The sequence below is a fragment of the Colobus angolensis genome, unplaced genomic scaffold (genome assembly GCF_000951035.1).
Source record: "Colobus angolensis palliatus isolate OR3802 unplaced genomic scaffold, Cang.pa_1.0 Scaffold150, whole genome shotgun sequence".
Classification (NCBI taxonomy): domain Eukaryota; kingdom Metazoa; phylum Chordata; class Mammalia; order Primates; family Cercopithecidae; genus Colobus; species Colobus angolensis.
The window spans coordinates 6790465-6813166 of NW_012114600.1; the positions used below are offsets into that span (position 1 = coordinate 6790465).

General features: G+C 36.6%; 1 protein-coding gene across 4 annotated transcripts in view; it reads right to left on the minus strand.

The window, feature by feature from the left end:
• CNTN1 (contactin 1) overlaps nucleotides 1-22702 on the minus strand; it is a 409794-nt gene that overhangs the window by 257535 nt on the left and 129557 nt on the right. For 2 of the 4 annotated variants that reach the window (XM_011936102.1, XM_011936105.1), the window contains exon 1: nucleotides 7493-8004. The exons of the other annotated variants lie outside the window; for them this stretch is intronic. In XM_011936102.1, the coding sequence (XP_011791492.1) occupies nucleotides 7493-7530 (38 nt within the window). In that variant the 5' untranslated portion in view covers nucleotides 7531-8004. Of the gene's footprint in view, nucleotides 1-7492; nucleotides 8005-22702 lie in introns of those variants that run through there. 4 annotated transcript variants of the gene reach the window in all.

Consider the following 22702-nt stretch of genomic DNA (forward strand, 5'->3'; position numbering starts at 1 on the left):
TGGGAGTTATACCTGATATAAATGATGAATTGATGGGTGCTGACGAGTTGATGGGTGCAGCACACCAACATGGTACAAGTATACATATGTAACAAACCTGCACGCTATGCACATGTACCCTAGAACTTAAAGTATAATAAAAAAAAAGAAAAGAAGAAAAAGAATATTCATATAACTCAGACAACCCTTGAGATAAATTATCCCTGCTTCTGTGTGTGGGATTGACTGGAATACAGATATTTTAGAAATGATCATATTGGCAGTAAAACAACACAGTTTCAGGCATAATAGCATATGGGCTTTGGCTAGTAAACTAGAAAGTAATAGACTGGCCTGAGAAATATGGTCGACAGTAGTAGAAAAACAAGTTTGTAGACAAGATGGAAGAATAAAAAGAATGTTAATTTTAAGCTTGTAAGGTGGCAACCTGAAATTATCTTTTCCTCTAAGAAACCATGTAATTATCTGAAGGTCAATCAGAATGGTCATATTAAGCCAAGTCCTTCCTACAAATATTCCTGGGTATGGTACTTTCTATCAACCCATAATGACAGCTATCATTTAAAAATGCATAACTGCACTACACAATTATACTAAATGCTTGCAAGTATGAATAATTACATAAGAATATGGTGATTTAAGGGTAGGTAAGTCTGAAGGCAGAAGAGAGACCAAATGACTTGTAATGGTATTCTTTATCCTCATTGAGACATTGCTATTATCATTTTTAATGGACAAAAACAACGTAAGCTATTTTTATAAAGATAATATCATATTCACATTTGCCATAGTCTGGTAAATTCTCTTTTTTGAAAGGAATTAAAGTTCTTATTCTCCACTTTTACTGTGCATCAGTATTATTTTCCAGCCAGCTCCCCATAGCCTCATACGTTAACCAAGCCAGGGCCAGAACTCAATTTATAGGAAACCCAAAACTAGGACATAAAATAAATTGTATGCTCATAATAATTTTATAGAATATATTTATTTAGTGGTAAGAATCTTTAAATTTTATACTAAAATTTTCCTTCTGTAGAAGATGATCATCTTATTTATCATCATTTATTCATCATCACTTCAAAGCACTTTAAAAGATTATAGTAAAAGTCATTTCCTCAGTTTCAAGCAAAGGAACAGATTGTAGTTGTTTTCTATTGTTCTTGTCTATTTGTTCTGGAGCTTGGGTGCCCTCATACTGATCTATTTCTTTTATTACTGGTTCATCTAATTCACTTATTGGCTGCCTATCCACCCAGTTCTTCAATAGATTCTTCTGCTTGTCACTCAGAGGCTCTCCTTGCCAACTGATACATCATCTTCCATCTGTTTAAATTCCTATGTTCTTTCTGGCACAGCTCTGCCTCCAGATTCCCTCCCAGCCACCTACCTTGCTGCCCTTCCATCTGCTATCATGACTAGTATCTTTTCTAACCTATTCCCAACCTAAATTGTCATCAATTTGCCACTTGAGTTTATCAAAAGTTTATTTCTCAAAGGACTATTACGATTGCAGTAATAACTTATAATGCAATCTAGGAGTAGAAAGGGTGAAAGGGTGTTAATGGCCATAAAATCAAACATGCATTTAATATTTGAATTATTCAACCCCTTGAAATCATTTACTGTTCTCTTCTTTCAGTGATGGTGTTTTAAAATAATGGAGTGCACCACCAGAAGATACTATCTTGTGATACATATTCTTCAGGGCACGGTTTTCTGTGTGGTCCAATTCTTGTTAGTCTTCTGGTTAATTGCATTTGGTTCATTGTTCTAAAATTTTGCATTCACTGATTAACAATCTCTCCTTGGACACTATTCTCAAGAGAGTTCAATTCAATTTTGTGACTTAATGTAGCAGAATTTCTTTTTGTTAGGATGTGTCCTGTAGTTGCTCATCAGATATTAAAGACATTATGTAAACACCACTAGCATTTGGTAGTTACAGTTTCAAAATTTCTACATTCAAGTAGTATAAAGATAGCATTTTCCCTCAGCATTGATTTAGTTGTTTGACAAAGTAAATGCTTGTTTTCATGCAGTAGATATGGCATACTACAAGTTAAAACAATCTCAGGAAAATATTTAAAACTTTAGACTTAGGTATTTTGACATAAGACTGAAAACTTCTAATTGCTCATTCATATTTCTAGAGGATATACTCTCTCTCTATCAACCACGACTTGGAAAATAGTTAAGCTTATTTTTATAAGAGATTCACTCAGAATTTATCCTTAAATTCAAAATAAGATAACAGTTGAGTAAAAAGGTAATGATTTTTTTTTAAGGAAAAAGACTTGGCTAATTTATTTCATGTCCTGGGAATGTAATATTTCTATTTATGTTAGTTTGTATTAAAATTTAGAAGATTTTTAATGTAGGTTTTATTATTTAGGTTTGGTAAGGAAAACAGATCTGGAGACGACTGTCATTGTAAAGATAACTTGTTGGCCAAGTCCTGTGGCTCATGCCTGTAATCTCAGCACTTTGGGAGACTGAGGCGGGCGGATCACCTGAGGCCAGGAGTTTGAGACCAGCCTGGCCAATATGGTGAAACCCCGTTTCTATTGAAAAATACAAAAACTAGCCAGATGTGGTGGCGCATGCCTGTAATCCCAGCTACTCAGGAGGCTGAGGCAGGAGAATTGCTTGAACTTGGGAGGCGGAGGTTGCAGTGAGCCGAGATCACTCCATTGCACTCCAGGAGGTTGCAATGAGCCGAGATTGCACGATTAGACTCCAGCGACAGAATGTAACTCGGTCTCAAAAAAAAAAAAATTCACTTGTTAAACCCACAGACCACCAGAGCAAAGGGCACAGCACACCATGAGGAGCAACATGGAGGAGAAGAACTGAGGCTGGTCAGGACGCAGAGGGAGACAGGGGGACTGTGTGGTTTTCACCATAATGAACAGTAGCAGATCAGTGTTCAGGATTAGCTAGTTTGAAAAATTTCATTTGTCACTTGTCTGGTGTGTGTCCCCTAAGTGATTAGCCAAGTGGATACTGGCCCAGAGTGTGAGAACCCAGATAAGGAAGGTGGTTGTAGTGGTGGGGCTCTGGATTGGTTGGTTTGCATTTGAAACGTGTACTTAGGGGCAAGTTGTATACTAACTCCGGTAATCAACTAACACCTAGGAAGGGTAGTCCTTCCAGGGTCAGCAAAGCTAAAGTATCAGAATACAGAAAATAAAAGACATGGTTAATACAATACAGTTATGCATCACTTAAATACGAGGATACATTCTAAGAAATGCACAGTTAGGTGATTTTGACTGTGGGAACATCACAAAGTGTACTTATGCAAACCTAGATGGTCTAGCCTACTACACACGCAGGCTATATGGCATAGCCTATTGTTCCTTGGCTGCAAACATGAACAGCATGTTACTGTACTGAATCCTATAGGCAAGTATAACACAATGGTAAGTATTTGTGTATCTAAACATATCTAAACATAGAAAAAAGGTAATGTGTTGCTCCATATCACTAGGCAACAGGAAATTTTCTGCTCCATTATAATCTCATGGAGCCACTGTCAAATATGCAATCAAAAAGTATTTATGTGGTGCATGATTATTTAATTTAGGATTAGCAGCTATTAAAAAGAAATGCTGAGAATTTATCTGATTCAGGAGTCAGATACTTCTTTATCATTAAATGCCTCCAGTGAGATTAAATAATGTCTGTGGGTGTTCACTGCCTATTAAGTCAAATCTAAACATGTTATTCTGGTGGCTAAATTCCTAATAACCTGCCCTCATCTTGTTTATTCTCAACTACACCACCCATCCAATCCCTCTGCTTCAGTACTGACATTAAAATATATATTATTAATTTTAGCCTCCATACCTTTATGCATATTCTTCCTCCATGTGCAGTTTAAAAAATGTTGTGCATAATTCTTCATTTCTCCTATGACAGAAAAAGGTTTTACCAAATATTTTTGGGTGACCCTATGCTGTACCTTTTTCCCCCTGCATTTGACTTGTTTGTTCCCATTGAAAGCACAGGCCCATCTTCTTTTGCTTCTGCAAAACCAGAGTACCTAGCAAAATCAAACAAGAGGATCCTTAATAAACGTTTCCTTATTGCACTGTGTTGCCTTGTGAGAAGAAAGAGATTGATGAACAATGAAAATGGAGTAAAAGGTATATTTACAATAAGAGGGAATAAATTGGTGAAGTATTCATAAAGCTATATTAAACCGAGGCACTCCTCAGAGTCAACCCTTAAGAGCAAATCTGAAAGAAAGATGTTTCAGATGCTAATTACTCAGGGAAAAAATTTTGAGGGGGAACCAATTTAATCATTTTTCTTGAATTGGAGAGAAAAGAAGATATTTCCCAACAATCACTCTTTGTTGTAGATTCATACTTGAAAAAGTTTTCTGTGAATTTCACAAAGCTTGCAACTCATCGAGACTGTTCACTGAAGCACCCTATGGGAAATTTTGTTGTTGTCTAAACATAAGCTCTGATTTACTTAATTTTCATATGAGCTTGCTTTATTGAAAATGGGTATATTACCTCTCTTCGAATACTTGTAGGCCTCCGAATCATCCATAAGTAATCTGTAACTACCACAATCCTAAGTAAATATAGTGTATACATTTACTTATATATGTAAATGTATACTTTTATACATATATGTAAATGTGTATATATTTACTTATATGTGAATGTATATGTTTACTTATATATGTAAATGTGTATGCATAAGTTAATATATGTACTATATATTTATAGTAATATGGTAAATATATGTACTATATAGTATAGATATTTGCATATATAGTATATATAGTAATATATACTATACATTAACTTATAGTATATATTTCATATATAGTGTATATATATTTCATATATAGTATATATTTCATATATAGTGTATATATATTTCATATATAGTATATATTTCATATATACTTCAAATATATATATGAAATTATATATATTTCATATAATATGTAACTACCACTTAGGATTATGGTAGTTACAGCTCACTTATGGTAGTTACTAAGTAGAAAACTAGATAGATAGGTAGATAGAGAGATAAAGAGTATATACATACTATACTCTCTCCCTCTCTCTCTATATATAAAGAGAGATTTCTACTTCAATTTATTACAAGTACAAATCTATTTTAGCTATGTATTTATTCCCTATAAGAAATATTACAGCTTTCTATTTTAAAATATTATTGTCAATTATTTCTCACTCTACTAAGTCACTTTTAAAATTTGTATTTAAAGAAATTATAAACCCTTAGTAAATCTGTTACTTCAGAATTTTTTATACATTGATTTTAAGAATCACTAATAATGTATATCAACTAAAATTAAAGTACATTTTTCTTTCAAAATCTTATGTTTGATGTTTCACTACTCTAATTCCATTTGCCCTGTTTCCTTTTTAATATATGTTTTTGTAATATATTCAGTCTCCATTTCCAATTATATCTAACACAATTATATGCTGCCATAACAATCACTATCTAAACTCATTTTGGTGCCTCATATATATCAAAGAAGATATTTAAAAATTCTCATCAATTTTTTTGTTGGTTCCTCCCAATTGGTAGCCTATAAAAATTAATGATAACCACTGTGGGAAGCAGGAACTGAGCACATCTTATTCCAGATTTCCCTTACATGATCCGGAAGCTACTGTTTATCTGAACATTATGTCTTTTAAATGAGATTGACTAATGGCTTGGGTTGAGACTAGAAAGAAGACAGAGAGGTTCAGATAAGTACAAGGGCAGTGTTTCCTGAATCCCTTTGTTGATACACTCTCCCCTTGTTAGGTCATTAATTCTACTGCTATGATCTTGTCACCCAGCACGGGAGCTGTTATTCTCCTACTGTCAACTCAGCCAGATCCAACAAGTAGCACTGCCATTCTACTTATTACTCAGAATTTAGTGTGTGTCATTAGGCAATAAATATCTTTAAGTTTCCCCCCCTCCATTCTTTCTCATTTTCTTCTAGATTCCATTTTATTAGCTGTTAATCAGCCACCTCAGCCAGGAGGCATTTGAGCAGAACTGAACACCATGACTCAGCATCAGGAGACCTCTAAGGTATGTAGGTAGTAATTTCTTCTTCCTTTATTCCCCTCCCTAAGGAAAAACTTCAGGTGTGAGTTTCCTCTTATACCTAAACTAGATCAGTTTTGAAGATTTAAACCATTCTGTAATGCTAGGAGGTCTGTGCACAAGGCCTGGGCAACAGGAAACCTAAATAATATAGCAACATTGTAGCAGAATGGAAATGCACTCTGAAATGCTTGAAAAGTAGTTTTCCTGTGCTCTTATTATCGTCATTGCTCCAAATTTCTTTTTGTAAAAAATAAAGTGATGCTTTTTTTTCCCCAAAAAATACTTGTCCTTATCTATTATTGGTCTTGATAGATGATTTAGCAAGCATGCTTTTAAAAACAGTATCAATAAACATACATGAGGAAATGTATACACCTATATACTATAGTGCATATATTATTTTTATACACTATGAATTATAGTATATATGTATGTATGTGTGTGCATATATATTCACTAGTAATATAAATTCACTGTTGAAAAGTATCCTTAAAAAATGTTACTTATCTAGTGTATTCTGTTTTCTCATCCTAAAGAAATGTTCAGGAATTAATCATTTGCCATGATATTTAAGCAAGCAACTTTAATTAACAAAGACTTCTGACAAATATACTCATATAGTACTGTGTTTTTCAGTTTTACAGAGTTTTTGTAAATTTTACTTGGATCTTATGTAGGGGGTCCTATAATTGTATAAGGTTAATTTTTAAAACACCAAGAAAAAACTCTTTTTTGGGTAAATTTCACAATATGTCATCTATCCACACATTTTGGAGTAAGGCATTCCTGACAAGAGGAAAAAATAAAACCAAACCACCACAGGTAGAAGTCAAATGGTTTTGTCTGACAGCAAGGTCTTCCCTCAAGGACATGCTAGTCCAAATTGTTTTAATTCCATCTGCTCAGTTTGTATGCAAAACAGTATTTGAGTTTGAGTACCTCAGTGCTCTCCTCTGCTTCTGGGAGAAGGATTGAGCATTTCTGGTGTCTACCCACACCTCTTACTAGAATTTGAAAATGTTGACATTAAGGAAATAATCTGAGCCAATGCGATGCCACAGCCGTGCTAAAACTTCTCCACAAGGAGGTAATTTCCACTTATCAATTCAGCTCATTCTCCTGCTGCCCCTCCCCAGTTTGCAGTCTTCTACGCATTCAAGCTCTAGTACATTCTTGAAAAGCTTTTGCATGCAAAATAAAACACCCTATGGTCCAATACTATCAAATATAGAAAGTCACCTCTCATTTAACATAACAATTGAGAGTCCTGATGCTGGCATTGCAATACTAAGGTCTGAGTCAACCTTACTAATATGGCATCACCATTATCCTAACTCAGCATATTGTAGTTTACAATTACCTAACCTATAAAAAAAAACCTTGGACTTACCTTATGTGTTGACTTATCTGTCGTCCTGGGTATAACATCTATTGCAAATTGTCCATTTGAATAAATACAGCAACAGTTATACCACAATACGGCTCTCCTGCAGCAGAAAGCAAGTTAAAAGGACTTCATGCTGTGACCTCACAGGCAGGCACAGCCGCTCCCATCCTTCAGCCAACCTGAGGAGAGCAGGTTAGATGACAGAAAAGCCGGCTCTATACATAGCAATACTTTCAAATAAAGCATTCCGTGCTGTGAGTTGGGAGATTTACATCTTCCAAATTCGGCTGACCCGAGTCAATGCTGCTTCTGTGCCTGAAAATATTAAGCATTTCACTGCAGTCACTTAATGCAAGAAACTATCTGAGGCGACTTCACAAACCCTGTCACTCTGTTCGGAGACTAAAGAATGAGCGCTGCATGCATAATTCATGCATTAAAATCTTCAATGCTCTTCCTGTAGTTGCTGTTCTATCCAGTAATGGGCTATCGATCACCTCACCGCCAAGACAATTGGAGCTCCACGATTGGTTTATTTCCACAAATAAAATTACAACCTAAATCACAGGCAGAAGCTCCAACCCTGCAACATCCACTCGGGGAAAACACTCACATAGAGGAGATGACATTTGCATACTGCAGAATGTTTAAACTGGACTCCTTCTTTGGCAAAAATGCTACAGCATCTGCTGTCTTTTATTCAAAAGATACACTTTCTGCAAGTTTAGGCTGAATATTTTACATTATAAGTGAGATATATGGAATTGGCTTTCTGCTATCATTTCTGGAACATCAACAAAGCTAAATGAAAATTAAGAAAATACATAAATGAAAGAAAGAGAAAATAATATGTGGCTATAAAATATAGAGATTTTTACCTGGGCTCATTTGAATAACCTTTTTTAGAAAAGTTTAATTTACAAATAATTAATTCTTCATTTCAAAAACATGGAAGGAGTTTCTCTCTTACAAATCATCAATATGGGTACATGTGTTCATCAAAATTATTTTTTGTAACATAAGCACCTTTACTCTAGGTATGTCAGTGGTTCTGAGAGCTCTTGCTCTTAGAATTTAAGCTTCTAAGAACACAAGATTGTTTTCATTGCCTGAAAAAAAAAACCGGCTTTAAAACAAAATGTACATTTAATTTTGCTAATATTCATCAAGGGAAAACAAAGGTAGCATCTTAAAATGTCATAACAGTATTTGCAAAGATACTAGGATGGGAGATTCACGTAAACCAGCAAATACATATACGTATAAGAAATCCTTGTCTATTTTTCAAAGTGTCTTAGATATAAAAAAGCAAGCCCTATTTTTCCCCCAAAAGTGGACTGAACGTGATGTTATTAAGGTCACTGAGATGCCTAAAGTCATGTCTTCCCAAAGCCTCCTTTTATACACTCTCTCATATATGTGCACACACACACATAATTCATATTTCTATGTCATTCCACCTGATCATTTGTAAAATCAAAGTGAAACCTTCAAATTCATTACTAAGGATTAGAGTATAAAATAACTGTCAGAGTTAAACCAAAGTTTGCCAGTTGATAATTATGCTGTAGGGAGCTATTCACCCTTCGTGGTGTTATCATGGTTATTTTCGTCAATAAATCAATAGCAGTTGATAGCCCTTGAAGGCAGTAGAGGTGCTGATGACAATAGGTGAAGAGTTTAGAGATGTCCAAGTGCATGTGAAGCATAATCCCTGCTGAGCCATAGAGAAGACAGTTGCACTTGACTAATAAAGATGCTAAAACATTCCAAATGGCAGTCTGAGAAATTAGCCATCCAGTTCCTTTGTCTATTATGTATTCCCTGTGCCACAGTGTTTTTTTCTGCCCTGGGTAGCTTCTATTTTCATATTTGCATGTATTGCCATCAAGCTAATAAACTTCAATGAAACTACATAGACTTCATTTTATAATATTTCTCTTTTCTTTTTTTCTTTTCTTTTCTTTTTCTTTTTTTTTGTGTCTCACACTGTCGCCCAGGCTGGAGTGCAGTGGCGCGATCGCCACTCGCTGCAAGCTCCACCTCCCGGGTTCAAGTTATCCTCCTGCCTCAGCCTCTCAAGTAGCTGGGATTACAGGCACCCGCCACCACGCCTGGCTAATTTTTTTGTATTTTTAGTAGAGACGGGGTTTCACCATGTTAGTCAGGATGGTCTTGATCTCCTGACCTTGTGATGCGCCCGCCTTGGCCTCCCAAAGTGCTGGGATTACAGGCCTGAGCCACCACGCCTGGCCCCCCAATATTTCTCTCTTCTATCAGTAATATTATTTATTCCTTAAATAGAAGATTTAAAGGCCTAAGACATTTTATAAATCACAGAAGTTTTATCAATTTAATCATATATAGAAGCAATTTCATATAAAAAGAGCATTTTATTTATAAATAGAAATTTGAATATTTTGAAATTTATTAGGTACAAGGTTATATAGAGTACAATAATTTAGGAATTCTAAATTATTGACATACCCTACAATAATTACAAATGTAAGCATTAGAAACTTCAGTTTCCTAAAATGGCATGATTCAGCAGTGCATAACCAGGTGGCTGGAAAGAGCATTAGCTTAGTGCCTCTTTCATCAGTGAGCGGAAGGAAAGCCAGTATCATTTCTCACATACAAATCTCCATAGCCAACTCTGAAACGAAGATTACAACTTTGCATCTGCTTGGTTAAGTTTCAGGATTTGATTGTCTAAAGATGGAGACAGAAATGAGAAACACACAAAAACGCACATACACACACACATCATCATCATCACCATCATCATCATCATTTCATCATCATCATCATGTCATCATCCTAGAATAGATGAAAAATAGAACCCAGCAAAGTAGAGAAATATATGGCATGAGGAAAACTATGGAGACAGGAAATCCTGAGGAAATCAAAGAAAAGATACAGCAAGTAAACCTTGAATGGAAATGACGGAGGAAAAGTAGACAGTCGTACTCTCAGATAAAACAAAGACAAGGTTGTAATGAAGAGCCAATTTGCATTTTTCAGAAGTCTGGCTATGCCGGAGAAAAACACTTAAATGATCTTTCCAAATGGATGGAAAACAGAGATGGCCACTTTAGACAAATGCAATGTCTTCGCAGATCAAGAAGCTTTCCAATATTTTGCATTTTATAGTGCATGTAAAATAAGGAATGAACTCTATAATGTGAATGGGGTCAATAAGATAAATCAAAATTTGGGTATAAAAGCAAAATTTGGGTGTAACTCTGTGGTATATATTAAGATGTCTAACTGACTACTGTCATTTGGAAAATGCATAATTTGTCTCCAATATAAGGAAAAATAATGCCATGACAAGTTAGGAAAAGAACTTAACCTACCAAAGATTCTGCATTCCTGAGTTCAAGGGATAAGTATTGTGGGAGAAGATTTCATTTGTTCTCTAAGATTTAAGACATGCTTCCTACTTTTCTCTCTGCATCCTACCAATATCAAAGACACTCTCTAGTATAGCCCATTCATTTAATTAAAATATTTATTTTGTACCTTCTACATGCAAGGAATTGCACTAGATGCTAGGAAGTCAAATATGTATCAGTCAGTTGTTGCCTCCAAGATGTCCATACTTCCATAAGGAAAACAGGTCACAACACTGTTGGAGAGTAATGCATATAGTTGCTATGATACTCATTGAGATATGTAAATTAGATAATTAGCCAAAGCACATAGAACTGTGTCTATATGTAAAATAACTGCTAGGTAAATGTTAATTATTCTTATTTTATTCCACTGTAAGAGGCATATCAGCAGAGGAAACATTGGCATTATCATCTACCCATGGGAGCATTGAGAAATGATTCATTGAGGGAATGGGTGATAGTTAAAGACACGGGGGTTTATAATAGAAACAATATGGGCTTTAATGTTTGTCAAATTTGATATTAAATGTAGGCTTTGCTGAATTTAACTATATGACTAGGATACACCATTCATACTTCAAGAGCATCAGTTTTATCATGTAAAAATCAACTTAAATATCTATCTCTCTTTAGATTTTTGTGAGAATTAAATAAATTATTTAGAGTACAATTGTTAAAAACACAGTTTTTGGAGTCAGCCAAGGAGTGTTTAAATCCTGCCTCAATTTCTTCATCTCTAAAATGGAGATCTTGTCAAACTCATAGAGTTACTAGGAAATTCAACTATTACTATGTCTTTACATTACTTAACACAGTTTCCGATACAGTAAGGACTTTAGAAACATTAATTGATTTCCTCCCAAGGCTTAGTCTTGGAAGAAAAGTCTTGAAGGCATTTCCAGTAAAGAGAACAACACATGCATTTGTAGGGAGGGAGGACATTACATGATAAGCTTGAGAAACTCAAGTTTCTATGTGATGAGAACTTTGGATACAATGGACAATTTGTCAGGTGATCAGGCAAAATTATATAGAATCTGATTTATATAGATCTTTTAAAAACTGTTTAAATATTGATTATATAGGACAATTTCAACACTATTAAGGTGTTTGATGCTATTCTGCAGATATAGAAATATTTCAAGATTTCGCCAAGAGAGTAATACGGGCCAGATTTTGTGGGGGAATGATAGACTGGATGCTATCAGCATGGGCAAGGAATACGTTTAATAGAATATCATTTCTAATCCCCCAGAAGTGATGAGGGCCTAAACAAGGTAAATATAAGGGTATGGTGATGAGGAAAATACTTTAGAGATATTTAAACACTAGAGTAGTAGTACTAAGTCTTACAAGAATATGGTGAGATAATGAGAAAATAATTTTAGATTTGACAAAGGAGAGGTAAACTAGGAAGATGAAGAGTTAAACACATAAAATTTCCAATAATATATTGGATAATGAGTCTGTAGCTGAATATATTGGTTTGTTAGTGTCCAGACTGCTTAAGCTATGGAAGTCAATGAAATACCTCAGGGTTTGAAAGTGTACAGTGAAAAGAAGATGGAAAATAAAACCCTGAAATGTAGATAAGTAAATGTCTGTAAAAGACTTCTGTTAATATTTGACATGTTAATAAATTGATGGCAAAAGGGAAATCTGCTAATATTCATTACACATATATAATAAGGCTGGAAAAATGTTTAGTACTTTACTAAACTGATTTAATTTGATCACCACAAAGCCCTTATCAGTTAAGTAGCATCTATTTGCATTTTGTCAATGAAAAATCAGGCTCAAAGAAAAGTAAGTAATTTGGTCAAGTCACATAACCAGTGAACCAGTGAGCTGGAAGTCACATCCAAGATTTATAACTTCATAGCTCAGGCTTCTTTCACCACATCAAGCTGCTGAGAACCACAAACATAACAGAATGCTTTTTCTCAATTTTTTTCTTTGCATTCTTATATCCCAGAATACCAACAAGTAGTCCCTGTTATATAAAAAGTGTTTATAGTAATCACAACTAATTTTCAAAATTGGAGATAGAAAAGAAAATTAGAATATGAAGAAGAATTAATATTTATTATTATGTTCCAAACATATACTATTGTATATATGTGTGGATATATGTTTGTGTGTATATATACATATATATGTGTAAACATACATACACCCATTATATCATTATACCAAGACTACTTTATAAAGAAAATGCTATATTCTCAATTATAAGTGGGAGCTAAACATTGGGTATGCTTGGACATAAAGATGGTAACAACAGACACTGGAGAATATAAGAGGGAGACAGAGAAGAGGGTAGGAGTCGATAAAACTACCTGTTAGGCATTACGCTCATTACCTGGGTGATGGATTCAATCATACTCCAAACCTCAGTATCAAGCAGTATACTTTTGTAATAAACCTGTCCATGTAGCCCCTGGTTCTAAAATAAAAGTTGGAAGAAAAAAGAAGACGCTATTACCTTATTCTATAGATTTTTTTAAAAGCTGGCTGAGATCATTTAAATAACTTTCTTAAAGGTACATAGGTATAAGGAAAAAGACAGAATTTGAGTTCCGTATGACAAAAAAGCCATGTTTATTACATTATATCACACTTTAATAGTATTTTTTTAAAATTCACTCAGAAATAATACAATAGAGCCACAAGTATCAACATAGAGCCTACAAGCTTAATCTTGAGGATGAAAATGTACAGAAGAACTCATACATCACAATTCCAATTATAACATTTAAAAACAAGCAAGCCAGTATAATAATATATTTTCCCAGCACCTTGGGACCCCGAGGCGAGCAGATCACCTGAGGTCTGGAGTTCAAGACCAGCCTGGCCAACATGGTGAAACCCTATCTCTACTAAAAGTACAAAAATTAGCCAGGCGTGGTGGCAGGCACCTGTAATCCCAGCTACTCAGGAGGCTAAGGCAGGAGAATTGCTTGAACCTGGGAGATGGAGGTTGCAATGAGCTGAGATCACGCCATTGCACTTCAGCCTGGGTGACAGAGTGAGACTCTGTCTCAAAAAAAAAAAAAAAAATTATAAAAAAGATTGAAAAATATATAAATATCAAATTCAGGATCGTAGTTATTTCTGGAGAGCAGAGCCCGGGGGTATTACTGGAAAGAAATTCACAGAAGACTTCAATTGCACATAGTACTATTTATTAAACTGGTAGTGGAATAGAAATTTTGATTTTGTTTTTGAATACTATCTAAATATTTGCAATATCAATAATATATTTTAAAAGTGAGGAAAATATAATAAAGTCAGCTCCCTTGGTTTTATAGCTGGAGTCCTCTTTCTTCAGTTTCTATTTCCCTTTTAAGATGATAACCAGGAATACTTCTAAAGTCATCCAATTCTATTTGAAGCATCTCTCCAATCATTAAGAAAGAGATTCAGTTAAAGAAAAAAAAATAAAAATAAGTATCTATAGTGAACAGGATCCTAACATGTTTCAAAATTTGAGGTACTTGTACACGGTTCATGTAACATTAAAGGATTTCTGGTTCCATTAAAATACCCAAGATTTTCCCTAATGTTTCAAATAGTTTTCAAATATCCATATACCAGATGATTTCCCAGGTTTCACGAAAATGAGCTAATGGCAATTTAATCTCCATGTAAAATGAGACCACCAATACTACTACTAATGGTTACAAGTATAATTGAAAAACATAATTTAAAGTCTTTTAAGTTTATCAAAGTATAACAAATAATTCTAATAATCCCTATTTAATCATATTTACTTTTAGTTACTTTAAAATAGGCAGTTTTTCTTTTTAAGTGACTAAATGCTCCTGGTGGAAGCCATACTCAATTCGTATTTAAATCAAGAAATCTCAGCAACAAGTCTGCCCCATGAGAGTCACCAAACAGTTTTGGATACCTGCCAGTCTGTCTCTCTGGGTACATATTAAGGAAGAGCTTTTACAATTGCATCCTATTCAGCTTCTCTAGTAACACATTTAAATATTTGAAAAATAATTTAGCCTAAACACATTTCCAGTCTCAAGACAATTTAGACCTGTCTCATTATGTCTCAAATTATTTATTCAACAAATATTAGTACACTCTTGGTTATTTTAGAACTTTTGAGCTTTTGAGAAGTATGAATCAAACAGTAAGTAATTCCTTTAGAAAGATTTAATGTGGAGTGATGTCATCAAGATGACAGAGATGGAGACATCGGCCTTATTTTCCCTACAAAGGCAAGAAAAACATCCTTGGGATTGCTCAAAGGTCCAAAAGAATCTAAGAAACAGAATGAAACAAAACAAATAACAAATAAACAAAATACCCAGAATAATCATGTAGAATAAATCACTGGGGAGAATGGCACACCTGAGATATCTAGAGATGTCTAGAATGGTGGGGACTATCAGTATTAGCCAAGCATCAGATGCCAGCATGGTTTCCAGTGATCTTCTCTGCAGGGGACACTGGCAACTTTCACTGCTGAGGTAATCAAGAGCCATTGTCACTGTGAACAACTTGGAGAGGGAGATGCTGTGATCTCCCCAAAAAAGGAACTATTATTGTGATGTTACCTCCCAAACCCCACCAAACTCTAGAGTCATGACCACTCCACTTGTACCCATGTTCCAGACCACTGGCCCTTTGGCTCCGCTGTAAGTGTCCATGTCTCAGACACCAGAGCCACTGTATCTGTGATCTACCTACACTCCAGGTCCTATAGACACTCTACACAGCTGTATTCTGGACTCTGACTTCACTCCCACTCCATATGTGTCCACACCTCAGAATCAGAGCCACTGCTATGGTTTGAATACTTGCCCCCTCTGAACCTTACATTGAAATTTGATCCCCAATGTGGCAGTGTTGGACTTAATGGGAGGTGTCTGGGTCCTGAGGATGGATACCTCAGGAATAGAGTAATGCCCTCCATCAGAGGTGAGTAAATTAGTTCCCACAAGAGCTGGTTGTTAAAAAGAGCCCGGTACTTCCTCACCCTCTCTCTTTCTCCCTCTCTTACCATGTCATCTCTGCACATGCTGGTTTCCCTTTGCCTTCTGCCATGACTGAAAGTATTCTGAGGCCTTTACCAGATGTAGATGCTAGTGCCATGCTTCTTATAAAAACATAATAAGCATGTGGATCCTTCACCGGCAACCAAGGTATCCAGGTTCTCTCATCAAAATGGACTAGAAGGCTGGCATGACCCCCGGAGAGAAGAAAGAGCAGTGTGGTGTGGCAGCCCACCTGAGAGCCATGCGAGGAAGGGGAACCCCTCCTCTCAGCCAAGGGAGGTGGTGAGTGAGCATGATACCCAGCTGGGGAAACTCCTTTTTCCATAGAACTGTGCAACCCACAGATCGGAACATCCTACTCGTGAACCCACGCCACCACTGTCCCAATTCCAGAACCTGCAGATTCTCACAGTCTCTCAGCTGGAATCTGCTTAAGCTTACTGAACTCCAGGGGGGTGGGGTGACCAGCACTGACTGCAGCTGCCTGCTGTCTAAGATATTTGAGCTCCTTGGGGGAGGAACCGCAGCCAGCACTGGGACCCTGCAACTGCCTAACATGCTAAGCTCCCTGAACAGGGGAAGAGCTATATAAATATATAGCTCCAGGCTGCACTTTTCCCTTGCTGCAGCCAGGAAGGTCGGATAGCTTGGTCCCAAGACTTGTCCCCACAGCACAGCACACCTGCTGTGGAATAAGGCCAGAGTACCTCTTCAGGTCTAACCCTGACCCATCCTTCCTCAGTGGGAGGGGCTTCCCTACAGGATCTCCAATAACTCCAACCAGAGGTTCAGGGAAAGTATTCACATCTCCATGGGCCTGAGCCCATAGGGGGAGGAGTGGCCGCAGTCTCTGCAGACCAGCAGACTTAGCCTCTCCTCCTGGTAGTTCTGAAGACTCTGGGCAGCCCAGACAGGTGGGTTTCTCCCCAGAAAAATATATCTTCTCCACCAAGGGACAAAGTGCTTCATTAAACAGGTCCTGCTTCCCATGCCACCCAACTGGGTGAGACCCTCCAACAGGGGTTGTCAGACACATCCTATACAGGAGCGATCCTGCTGGCATCAGGTTGGTGCCCCTCAAGGTCAGAGGTCTCAGAAGAAGCAGGCACCCATCTTTGCTGCTCTTCAGCCTCCTTAAATGACATCTGCAGGCACAACAGCGAATAAGATGAATAAGGCCTGAAGCAAACCCCCAGCAAACTGCAGCAGCCCTACAGAAGAGGGACCTGACTATTGAAAGAAAAACAAGGACAAAGTGACAAAAATAGCTTCAACAACAACAAAGTCCCCACAAAAAAACCCATCCAAGGGTCAACAACCTCAAATACCAAAACTAGACAAGTTCACAAAGAATCAATGAAAAAATGCTGAAAACCCAAAAGGCCAGAGTGCCTCTTCTCCCCCAAATAATTGCAACGTCTTTCCATCAAAGGCACGGAACTGGACGGAGGATCAGATGGATGAATTGACAGAAGTAGGCTTCAGAAGATGGGTAATTAAAAAATTATGATGAGCTAAAGGAGTATGTTCTAACCCAATGCAAAGAAGCTAAGAACCTTGATAAAAGGTTAGAGACATTACTAACTAGAATATCCAGTTTAGAGAGGAATATAAATTACCTGATGGAGCTGAAAAACACAGCACAAGAACTTCTTGATGCATACACAAGTATCAACAGCAGAATTGACCAGGCGGAAGAAAGGATATCAGAGTTTGAAGACAACCTTACCAAAATAAGACATGCAGACAAGAATAGAGAAAAAAAGAATGCAAAGGACTGAACAAAGCCTCCAAGAAATATGGGACTTTATAAAAAAAACTGAATCTACAATTGATTGGACAACCAGAAGGAGATGGGGAAGATGGAATCAAACTGGAAAACATACTTCAATGTATTATCCAGGAGAACTTCCAACCTAGAAAGAATTTGCCAACATGCAAATTCAGGAAATACAGAGAACACCACTAAAATGATACTCCACGAGAAGATCACCCTAAGACAAATAATCATCAGATTCTCCAACGTCAAAATGAAGGAAAAACTGTTAAGAGCAGCCAGAAGGAAAGGCCAGGTCACCTACAAAGGAAAGCCCATCAGAATAACAACAGACCTTTCAGCAGAAAGTCTATAAGCCAGAAGAGATGGGGGGCCAATATTCAACCTTCCTAAAGAAAAGAATTTTCAACCCAGAATTTCATATCCAGCTAAACTAAGCTTCATATGCAAAGGAAAAATAAAATCCTTTCCAGACAAGCAAATGCTGAGGGATTTTGTTACCACCAGGCCTGCCCTGCAAGAGCTCCTGAAAAAAGCATTAAATACTAAAAGGAAAAGCCAGTACCAGCCACTGCAAAAACACACCGAAACATAAAGACCAATGACACTACAAAGGAACTGCATCAACTAGTGTGCAAAATAGTCAAATAGCATCATGATGATAGGACCAAACTCACACATAACAATATTAACTTTAAATGTAAATAGGCTAAATGTCCCAACTAAAAGACACAGACTGGCAAACTGGATAAGGAGTCAAGACCCATCGTGTGTGTGTATTCAGGAGACCCATCTTACATGCAAAGACACACAGTCTCAAAATAAAGAGATGGAGGAAAATTTACCAAGGAAATGAAGAGAAAAAAAAAAGGGGGTTGCAATCTCCTAGTCTCTGACAAAACAGACTTTAAACCAACAAAGAGCAAAAAAGACAAAGAAAGTTATTACATAATGGTAAAGGGAACAATTCAACAAGAAGAGCTAATTATTCTGAATATATATGCACCCAATACAGAGTACCAAAATTCATAAAACAAATTCTTAGAGACCTACAAAGAGACTTAGACTCCCACACAATAATAGTGTGAGACTTTAACACCCCACTGTCAGCATTAGGCAGATCAATGAGAGAGAAAATTAACAAGGATATTCAGGACTTGAACTCAGTTCTGGATCAAGGGGAACTAGTAGACATCTACAGAACTTCCTACCCCAAATCAACAGAATATACATTCTTTTCAGTGACACATGGCACTTATTCTAAAATCAACCACATAATTGGACATAAAACACTCCTCAGCAAATATAAAATAATGGAAATCATAGCAAACAGTCTCACAGACCACAGTGCAATCAAATTAGAGCAAAGGATTAAGAAATTCACGCAAAACTGCATAATTTCATGGAAGTTGAACAACCTGCTCCTGAACGACTCCTGGGTGAATAATGAAATTAAGGCAGAAATCAAGAAGTTATTTGAAACCAATGAGAACAAACAGACAATGTACCAGAATCTCTGGGACACAGCTAAAGTAGTGTTAAGAGGGAAATTTATAGCACTAAATGCCCACATCAGAAAGCTAGAAAGATCTCAAATTAACACTCTAATATCACAATTAAAAGAGCTAGAGAGACAAGAGCAAAATAATCCAAAAGCTGCCAGAAGACAGGAGATAACTAAGATCAGAGAAGTGAAGGAGATAGAGACACAAAAAACCCTTTAAAAAATCAACGAATTCAGGAGCTGTTTTTTTGGAAAAAAAATAACAAAATAGATTGACCAGTAGCTAGATTAATAAAGAAGAAGAGACAGAAGAATCAAATAGACACAATAAAAAAAATGATGGAGGGGATATCACTACTGACCCCACAGAAATACAAACTACCATCAGAGAATAATATGAACACCTCTATTCAAATAAACTAGAAAATCTAGAAGAAATGGATAAATTCCTGGACGTGTACACCCCATCAGGACTAAACCAGGAGAAGTTGAATCCCTGAATAGATCAATAACAAGCTCTGAAATTGATGCAGTAATTAATAGCCTACGAACCAAAAAAAGCCCAGGACCAGAAGGATGCACAGCTGAATTCTGCCAGAAATACAAGGAGGAGTTAGTATCATTCCTTCTGAAACTATTCCAAACAATTGAAAAGGAGGGACTCCTCCCTAACTCATTTTATGAAGCCAGCATCACCCTGATACCAAAATCAGGAAGAGACATAACAAAAAAAGAAAACTTCAGGCCAATATCCCTGATGAACATCAATGCAAAAACCTTCAATAAAATACTGGCTAGCTGAATCCAGCAGCACACCAACAAACTTTTCCACCACGATCAAGTCAGCTTCAACCCTGGGATGCAAGGCTGGTGCAACATACACAAATCAATAAACATAATCCATTACATAAACAGAATCAAAGACAAAAACCATAAGATTATCTCAATAGATGCAGAAAAGGCCTTTGAAAAAATGCAACATTGCTTCATGTTAAAAATCTCTCAATAAACTAGGTATTGGTGGAACATATCTCAAAATAATTAGAGCTATTTATGACAAACCTACAGACAATGTCATGTAGAATGGGCAAAAGTTAGAAGCATTACCTTTGAAAACTGGTACAAGACAAGGATGCCCTTTCTCACCACTCCTATTCAACATAAAATTGGAAATTCTGGCCAGGGCAAATAGGTAACAGAAAGAAATAAGCAGTATTCAAATAGGAAGAGAAGAAGTCAGGTTGTCTCTGTTTGTAGATGACATGATTTTATAGTTAGAAAACCAAATCATCTCAGCCCAAAGACTTCCTAAACTGATAAGCAACTTCCGCAAAGTCTCAGGATACAAAATCAATGTGCAAAAATCACAAGCATTCCTTTACACCTACAATAGGCAAGCAGAGAGCCAAATCATGAATGGAATCCCATTCACAATTGCTAAAAAAGAATAAAATACCTAGGAATACAGCTAACAAAGGATGTGAAGGAACTCTTCAAGGAGAACTACAAATCACTGCTCAAGGAAATGAGAAAACACAAACAAATAGAAAAACATTCCATCCTCATGGATAGGAAGAATCGATATCATGAAAATGGCCATACTATCCAAAGTAATTTATAGATGCAATGCTATTCCCATCAAACTACCATTTACATTCTTCACAGAATTAGGAAAAAATTATTTTAAGTTTCATATGGAATCTAAGAAGACCCTATATAGCCAAGACAATCCTAAGCAAAAAGAACAGAGCTGGAGGTATCACGCTACCTGACTTCAAACTATACCACAAGGCTACGGTAACCAAAACAGCATGATACTGGTACCAAAACAATCATATAGACCAATGAAGCAGAATAGAGACCTCAGAAATAACACCACACGTCTACAACCATCTGATCTTTGACAAACCTAACAACAACAATCAATGGGGAAAGGATCTCCTATTCAGTAAATGGTACCAGGAAAACTGGCTAGCCATATGCAGAAAAATGAAACTGGACTCTTTCCTTACACCTTGTACAAAAATTAACTCAGGATGGGTTAAAGACTCAAATGTAAAACCCAAAACCATAAAAAAACCATAAAAGAACACCTAGGCAATACCATTTAGGACATAGGCATGGGCAAAAACTTCATGACAAAAACTCCAAAAGCAATTGCAACAAAAGCCAAAATTGACAAATGGAATCTAATTAAACCAAAGAACTTCTGCACAGCAAAAAAAAAAAAAGAAAAAAAAACACTATCATCACAGTAAGGAGGCAACCTACAGAATGGGAGAAAATTTTTGCAATCTACCCATCTGACAAAGGTCTAATATCCATAATTTACAGGGGACTTAAACATATCTACAAGAAAAAACACCCTCATAAAATGGGCAAGTGATATGAACAGATACATCTGAAAAAAAGACATTTTTGTAGTCAACAAACACATGAAAAAAAGCTCAACACCACGGATCCTCAGAGAAATGCAAATCAAAACCACAATGAGATACCATCTCACACCAGTCAGAATGGCCATTATTAAATTGTCAGGAAATAATAGATGCCGGCGAGGCTGTGGAGAAATAGAAATACTTTTACACTGTTGGTGGGAATGTAAATTCGTTCAACCATTGTGGAAGACAGTATGGCAATTCCTCAAGGATCTTGAACCAGAAATACCATTTGACCCAGCAATCCCATTACAGGGTATATACCCAAAGGAATATGAATCATTCTATTATAAAGACACATGCAAATGTATGTTTATTGCAGCACTATTTACAATAGCAAAGACATGGAACCAACCCAAATGCCTATCAATGATAGACTGAATAAAGATAATGTGGTACATATATACCATGGAATACTATGCAGGCATAAAAAGGAATGAGATCATGTCCTTTGCAAGGACATGGATGAAGCTGGAAGCCATCGACCTCACCAAACTAACCCAGGAACAGAAAACCAAACACAGCATGTTCTCACTCATAAGAAGGAGTTGAACATTGAGAACACATGGACACAGAGAGGGGAACAACACACACCCCAGCCTGTTGTGGGGTGTGGGGTGAGGGGAGGGAACTTAGAGGATGGGTCAATAGGTGTAGCAAACCACCATGGCACATGTATACCTATGTAACAAACCTGCATGTTCTGCACATGTATCCTGTTTCTTTTTTTTTCTTTTTAGAAGCAAAAAAGAAAAAAATGAAAATTATTGAGTGAAAAATGAAGACAGCAAAAAATAAAAAGAAAGGAGGGGAAGGCAGGAAGGCAGAAGGAAGGAAGGAAGCAAAGAAGGAAGGAAGGAGGGAGGGAGGAAGGAAGGAGAGAGAGAGACAGAAAGCAAAAAAGAAAGAGAAAGGAAAAGGGTGGGAGGGAGAGGGCAGAAAAAAAGAAAGAAAAAGAAAGAGAGAAAGAAAGAAAGGAGGAAGGAAAGAAGGAAGGAAGGAAGGAAAGAAGGGAGCGAGGGAGGGAGGAAGGAAGGAAGGAAGGAAGGAAGGAAGGAAGGAAGGAAGGAAGGATTGATTT